This window comes from Montipora foliosa, chromosome 8 (assembly GCF_036669935.1).
Source record: "Montipora foliosa isolate CH-2021 chromosome 8, ASM3666993v2, whole genome shotgun sequence".
In the NCBI taxonomy this organism is placed as follows: Eukaryota; Metazoa; Cnidaria; class Anthozoa; order Scleractinia; family Acroporidae; genus Montipora; species Montipora foliosa.
Genome location: NC_090876.1, coordinates 3,294,493 through 3,301,992, shown reverse-complemented (window position 1 = coordinate 3,301,992; position 7,500 = coordinate 3,294,493). Strand labels below are relative to the sequence as shown.

The window sequence follows — 7,500 nt, the reverse complement described above, 5'->3', positions numbered from 1 at the left end:
TGAACGCGTAACGGACCATGGCCGGGTTTTCCCCAGCGGTTTTTAAGGTCGCTTAGCGAAGGACAACCCGAAATCGCGTAAAAACAGTTGCTTTTCCAACTCGCTTAAAGTTAAGCGAGTCGTCAAACTTCAATGGAATTCTCATTACATTTAAGCCACCAAACCAGGTAGCTTAACCGAGTTGGCAATTACTTTCGGCCAATGAGGTGTCACCTGATCACCTGCGGTTATTCAAATCAGAAATCAGATCAGAAAGATCAGGAGCCAAATAATTGTAAGAAAATGTACCTTGTATTATTTTAAGTAGTTTTTAGTATTAAGGCCGGGTAAACAATCAGAAATCAAATCAGAAATCAGATCAGGCGATCGACAGTAGAAATTCTTTCGTGTACCTCCGATTTCGGTAAACAAACGAAGGAAACACGAAAAGTGACAATGACCCGTCACCGTGGCGTGTGGATGGCGTAGCATGACTATTATATGTGGATGACGTAGAATAAACATGCGGCCAATAAAATATGCCGTTATATCTTCTATTTACAGAAACTAGCCAATGATAACAAACATTACAATTTGTGGATACGAGGAAAAACAAACGGTCTCCATTGTATAACGTGCTCTGCCCTGCAAGGGGCATCCCACGTAATTTAAAATGATTGGAGACGACAACGAAGGTGAAGGTAATTTTAACAATTTACGCCAATGTTGTCTTGACCTGTTTAGTGTACAACACAAATTATTTGCAGAGCTCTGTAACGAAGCTGAAAGTGAAGTGAAAGGTAGATCATCGCATGTCCATTCCGCAGTTCATATATGTATTTTGAGATATTTTAAAATTGAAGCAGAACGTGCTCCTTTGCGTCGCGTAACTACATAATGTGTCACGGAAAAAAATAACAATTTGTCGGTTTGCATAAAAGGGGAAAAAACAATCTACAGTTGCATTGGTTGCTTTAAACAATCATGCTGAAATCATTTGAAAGACAAGCAAAACTAAATGAATTGTAGACTGGTTTGCGATTACTTGAATCAGAAGAAGCGATAACCAAAAGGGGTGTACAATAACCTCGTTTTAAAAAACCAGTGTGGGATCGAGGCCCACCAGTTACACCTGTTCTTTCTAATGAACCTCAACCTGAGAAGAAAAATAAATAAAGGAAACCAACGTTGGCGTATTTTGATGTGACTTCATTGTTCAAGCTATAATCTATTTGACAGCGGTATTGTTTGAGGCTAGCTTTGACTGATCACACTCTCGCCCATATTTGAAAAAAAACCCGGTAGATAATCTGCGTTTGGCGAGCGATCGAAACAGTTGTCTTCGCTGTTTCAAGTAAACTAACACGTTTATTGCCAACTTTTTTAGTTGCTTTTTGGGGAAGAATTGAAAGGAGGTCGTAGAATTCACAAATACACCAATTAGGCAACTTACAGATGCTTTCTCAAACTCTGATTGACAAAAATCGAATAGAGCGAACTCGCAAATAAATAAAAAATATATCAACAAGAAATCCAGAGAAGAAATTAAATGGACCCCTGTAAAACAATTTGTCGAAACTCCAACAACATACTAAGCTTTTTTGCGGCTTTACTACGTAAAATTAAGCGATTGCTATCTCAATTTAATTTTCTTGAGACGAAAAGCGGAAAACTTGCAAATGACTCACAGTGAAGTTAAAGCTCAGCGACTGAAGCGAAAATGTCACTAATATAATAACGTGTCTAGAAAGATTTTTTCCCTCCGTGTAAATATTTCTATGCCTTTGAAATTCCCCGATAAAGAAACAGCCTTACCAAACATTCAACATGATGACTCCGGATCAGCTAAAGTAATTCTGCATGATTTGTTTTCGGGGAAAAATCATTACTGATAGCTATAGTAATGATTGTCGAAAAAATGAAAAATATATTGCACCATTTTATTCTATGTAAACCTTGATTAACTTCCTCCATCTGTGTTCTTGCGAAGAGCTCAAAAATTGTAACGCCAACTGTTTCTAATATTTGCATGTTGGCACGTTTGTGTACAGAAATGAAACCTCTTAACAAATACGAATTTCTGCCGAGGATTTAAGCCACAGTATTCGAAAAAATTCGCAATGATGGTTAAAGTAGCTTCATCTTATAAGGTCCGTGATGGACATATGGATTGTTTCAACTCGAGCTTACTTTAAGTAATACACATTTATGTACATTAAGGGAAAAATAAAAAAAAATGACATTATACCTTGATGTTTTAAACCAGGACATTTTTGTGATATTAAGCGTGTGATAAAAATTCCTCTGCTTTAAAGGAACGTTGCATATTTTCCTGGTTTCAAAACAGAGAAAACTGATGTTTCCTCTCTTGATCGGCAGCGAGCAACGACCACACGTCTGTCTGAAATGACTCCGGTCGTCAAAATTTGAATTACAATAAAGTCATTTGAATAAAAAAGCTCGAGAAGAAATTTGCCGATGGGTAATTGGTTCATGAGACAACTAAATTATGAAAAAGTTTTGAAGCTCACAAAGCAAAATACGTGCAATAAAACAAGGCATTATATCTCTTTCAACTGTTTCATGCAGTTTCCTTAAGACGAGCGCCCATAAAGTGCCCGGCTTATTTAACTTGTCATCAGTTCCGTTCTCTACAAAAACGGCTTTTTGAGAATTGTTTTATTTTGCCTTGCAAGCGGTGAAGTAATGAAAGTTAGAGAACCAGCTGCTCGCAGGAAAATTTGAAGAGTTAGTAAAAAGGATGAATGGAAGTACTCTATCATGATTTGAACTTCTCCTTCTCTTGCCTGCTATTGGTCAAGAAAAATGACATCACACTACGACAGATAGGAATGACCAATGCTATCACCTAGAAGTCAGTTCCCAGTTTGAATAATATGAGATTCTTCAGCGAAAGAAAAAAAATCACTTTTCATTTTTTTACCCGAATATTCGGAACGAGTTCCCAAGCCCCTATAATTCAGCCGCGCGCGCCATTTTCAACCGAAGAGCCTACTCGCAGGCTAGGTTACATGGCACAGTCCAAAGGAGAGACGATTGATAAGGCCAGCCTCATGCTCTTATGTAGGGTCACCGAAGGCATTGCTGTTTGACCTGTTTTGTCCTCTTATCTTTTCATCGTTGTTGGCAATCTTTTGGCTTCGATCAGGTAAAGAAGTTATAAACGTTGAAAATGAATATAGCAAAGGATCAGTCAAGATACTTTGCATGTCTCTTGCTTTGAAATGAAAGGCCCGAGGTCCTTTTTTCTTCGTCAAATTGTACCGGATGTTCCTGTAATTTCGTAGCGTATGGTTCAACGATTGGCAAGTAAGTAAAAAGGGGAAGGAAACTTTTTTCAACGAGTTTTCAGTGTCGTCTCTATCACGCTGTTAAAAATGACAAAATTGAATAATGTCGACTTTATGTACTAAATACAATATGTGCGACCGTATGTCAGCATTTAAGTGTTAATGTACACTAGGTATTTTTGGTGATTCAAGACATTTTAACCGTGAAAATTGAAAGAAACATTTATGTAAATAAAGAGAAAGCTGTATCAGAAATACAGATATTGATTAATAAAACATTTCTTTTCTTTTCCCAACATGAATTATTAATGAGTTTTATAAAGTTACATTCTTTGTTCTTTGAAGAGACAACTGTCGCTGTAATTTGAGAAGCTACCTAAATTTAAAAAGCCAATTAAATTAAAGTACATAATTGAATGCACAAATGAACAATAATAAAGCAAAAATAAATAAATAAATATTATTACGCAAAAAGGAAGTCATAAACTCTACTGAAAATTGGTTAGGAAAACAAGAAGCTGACATAGGCCGTGTTTTCACGAGCGGTTTTTCAGGTCGCTTAGCGAGTGACAACCGAAAATTCCGAGAAAACAGCTCAACTCGCTTAAAGTAAAGTTAACCTCGACTCAAGAGTTCTTCTGCGCATGACCACCACGGAGTCAGCAACGTAAGCACTGGGTTCGAGAATGCATTGGCTCCAAATGCCTTTTGACACCGGGAGTTAGATTATCGGCTATTTGGCTCGAGGGGATTTCTTTAGCCTGTTCTTTTCTAATGTGTTGCATTTGTTTCATTATCTACAAGGTCCCGGTAATTTTAGGCTAAATATCACTGTATATCAACAGAACTTAACCCATAAATAATTGTGCAAAGTTAGAAGTTTGGAATAGTGAGGAGTTTACCTCGACCAATCAGACAAGAAATCATTATATAGTGATCAAACCTACCTGCTTAATGTCTTTGGCATCATCATCTTTGCTCTGAGCTTGCAGAGCTTCTTTTAGTTTCACAAGTGAAGACAAAAACGATGTTTTACTTGACTTGGTAGCGTGTTTCTAAGAAAACGAGGAGGAAATTTAGTGTACACTGAAAACATGTTTTTTTTGGCACGATTATTTAATACCCAGATCTTCAGAGCACGTGACACCCTCAGAGGAACTGTTCAATTACCTTTTTCTTCCATATAGATGGTTTGCACCTGACGTCACAGCAGCTATGTTGGTGCACACAACAATAGAGAAAAACGCCTTTTGGGAATTTGACTCCATTATAATGCAAAACATGAGCCATAATTTGGTGTTGTTTTATGCATCAACGTGGCCGTCTGATCACGTGATTGAAATCATCTAAGCCTACACAACAAGGCAAACTTTGAATGTAAAGGGTCTAAAATGGACATTAAACCAAATGAAGCTAAAAAAGTATGCTAAAACCTTAAGACCTTCAAAATTACTTGAGACTTTGTCGCAGGTTTATCCAAGTCTTCCGATCCCGGGAGAGTTTTGACTTGGCCAGGCAGCATGCCGTTGCTAAACCCATCTTCTTTGTGTTTAGCATGAGTGTTTTTTTCACGACTCATTCTTTGTCTTTCACTGGTTCTCTCGGTACTCTTCGAATTATGCCGTACGTTATGTGTTTCGCTTTCGACATCAATTTGACCTTGAATATTTCCAGGAGTGTTTTCAAGTCTTCGTTTCCCTCTGTTCTCAAAAGCTGATTTTCTTTTGTCCTTTTTGCTAGTTTCTTGGATGGCAACATTTCCTTTGGCGGTTGAGGCTATGTGTTCAATAATTTCTCCTTTGGAGCGGCCATTCGGTATCTTGTCCTTGTGATTCTTCTCTGGTGGAGCCTGTTGTTTCGCTTTCACCCAAGTTTTATGATAAATCTGTGGTGTTCAAAGGAATAAACTTATCTTTAATACGCCGATCAACTCGAAACTTCAACATCCCCCCTCCCCCCGGGAAAAACCCGGGCATTTGAACTTTTGAAGATTGGATCGTTCAAATTCCCACCCACGGGCCAAAATGGTGTTCAAATGCCCCACCCTATCATTGGATTTGTCTGTCATACCCTACTAAAGAACAATCGTCGTCGGCTCCTGCCGTCTTTAATAAAGACCTTTTGAAGACCTTTTTTGTAAGCCAATCGCTCACAAATGCTACATCTCTTCCTTTAAACTCTTCCATCTCGTCCAAATACGTGTTTTATAGCTGTCAGCGACTTAAGCGCCCGAAAAAAAAAAATCATTTGAAACCTGACACTTCCGGTTCAATTTTCCCCACCCCACGCAGGCAAAGGTCAAATTCCCCACTCCCCGGGCATAGAAGATAGTCAAATGCCCGGGGTTTGCCCGGGGGGGGGGGGGGGGGGGAGATGTTCGATTTGATCGGCGCATAAGTTTCGATAAACTTTCCTATTCGTTGAGGAATTGGAAGAAAGGTCAGCACTAAACTAGCTCCCTGAGAACCCACACACTATTCGTAAAGAGTAGGGCATGGAGCTCCCGGTGTTGTGGTCAGGCCTCATTTCATTCATTCATGTGCTGGGTGAGATCGCTAATGGACTGATAGCGGCTGCCAGCGGCGCCTGTATATGCTGATGTCCGATCTCACCCATAGATCACTTGCTTGTAAAGGACATTTGAATATGTTAATAGAAAATGCGCTATATAAATTCATTACCATTATTTCCAGCTACTAAATGCCCGTCTAAACGGTTTCAACATTTGACCAAAATTCGTTTTGTTGAACATTAACGGATATTGGCTCGATGTTGGAGGCAAAAACAAAGCTGTGCGGAGGTCGTTCAAACGGTTCTAAACAAGAACCAACACTTTCGCGAAATTTGATTGCGAGGAACTAATAACTGGAAACCAGTCTCTCTCGTCCAGATAAACTGCGCCATATTGACTTTGCAGCAATTAGTGCAATCAGTTGAAAGGAACGCCAAGTTATGTTTTGTAATGACGTCTTTGTAACCGCCCGTCGTCGTTAAGGTCTCTGGTATCATGAGACCTGGGGCCCTTCCAAGAGAGGTCCTTGTTCCTTTTAAAATTTGCTTGTGTTCCCTTGAAATTACTTCGAAACTTGTTCTCAGCTTTTTGTTCCAAAAAATGGTCTATATTCCCTTGATCCCTAAGATATTTTGTCTTTGTTCCCCTGTTCCCCGAAACTCCTGGAAGGCTTCAGACCTATACGTTTTGACTGCTCTTAACCCAGTTGAAGCGCCAGGGCTTCCTAAAACAAATTCAACCACCAAAATAGAATTATGGCATATAGAGCAGTTTTCGCGACTGCAATTGCTACGCATAGTGATTGGTTTAAAAATCTCGCGCCAGTTTATCAACCAACGACTTGCACGCGCGATTTTTCACGCGCTTTGAGCAAGTGAACCGGAATTGTTTTGAATTTGGATTGGTTCGTTTGCAACTGCTGTGATTGGTCGAAGTAATTACTTACATTCAATTGAAAACCGATCTATCTGGTAAATGATCGGGTTAGTTTCTCGACATATGTGGTTCTTCGTCGGTGGGTAGCGAAACACGATAAATTTGGTTTACTTATCAAATGAGTTGATAAAGAAAAAATATTAAACGGTAAGCAAGATTTGTAAGCTGCGTCGTTTCGAGCGTTAGCTCTTCTTCAAAGCGAAATGAGAAGTTGTCGGTTTATGTGGGAGATGGAGGAGGTCAACTTACAGATCTTTCTTTCATCGACTCATTTGATAAAACGGCCAAGTTTCATCTTATCTGGTTAACAGTTCAGCTCCCTTGAGCGTGGAAGGTGATGGAATGCGTCAGGAGCCTATGTGTAGGAGAGTACAACGTTAATATATTGGTGGAAGGCAGTTTTTACAGACCAAATTCATTCTAGATTGATTTTCCCGCGAAATCAGACTTTTCTAGAACGGTCACTCGTGCGAACCAAAACTTATTTAAGAACACTCGTCTAAAAATAGTTTGACCTATGAAAATGCCGTTCCATAGACCTAATAGTCGGAGTTGTAGTCTCCTTGTTATGGGCTCCTGGCCCCAGATGTTCAAACGATGGATAGCGCTATCCGCCGGATAAATCACTATCCACTAAATAACTCAATTGGTTTTGTCACTATTTATCCGCAGGACCTTGATTTATCCGGTGGATAGCGCTATCCATCGTTTGAACAACTGGGGCCCGTTTCTCGAAAGTCCCGAAAACTTTTCGGGCCCGAA

The 7,500-nt window shown here is 39.5% G+C and overlaps 1 protein-coding gene across 2 annotated transcripts in view; it reads right to left on the bottom strand.

Moving 5' to 3' along the window:
- The window catches only part of LOC138012768 (tripartite motif-containing protein 2-like), a 29,110-nt gene that overhangs the window by 20,872 nt on the left and 738 nt on the right, over positions 1-7,500 (bottom strand). For both annotated transcript variants that reach the window (XM_068859657.1, XM_068859658.1), the window contains exons 2-3: positions 4,744-5,175; positions 4,238-4,345 (exon numbers count right to left, since the gene is read on the bottom strand). In XM_068859657.1, coding sequence (XP_068715758.1) covers positions 4,238-4,345; positions 4,744-5,175 — 540 coding nt within the window. The remainder of the gene's footprint in view (positions 1-4,237; positions 4,346-4,743; positions 5,176-7,500) is intronic.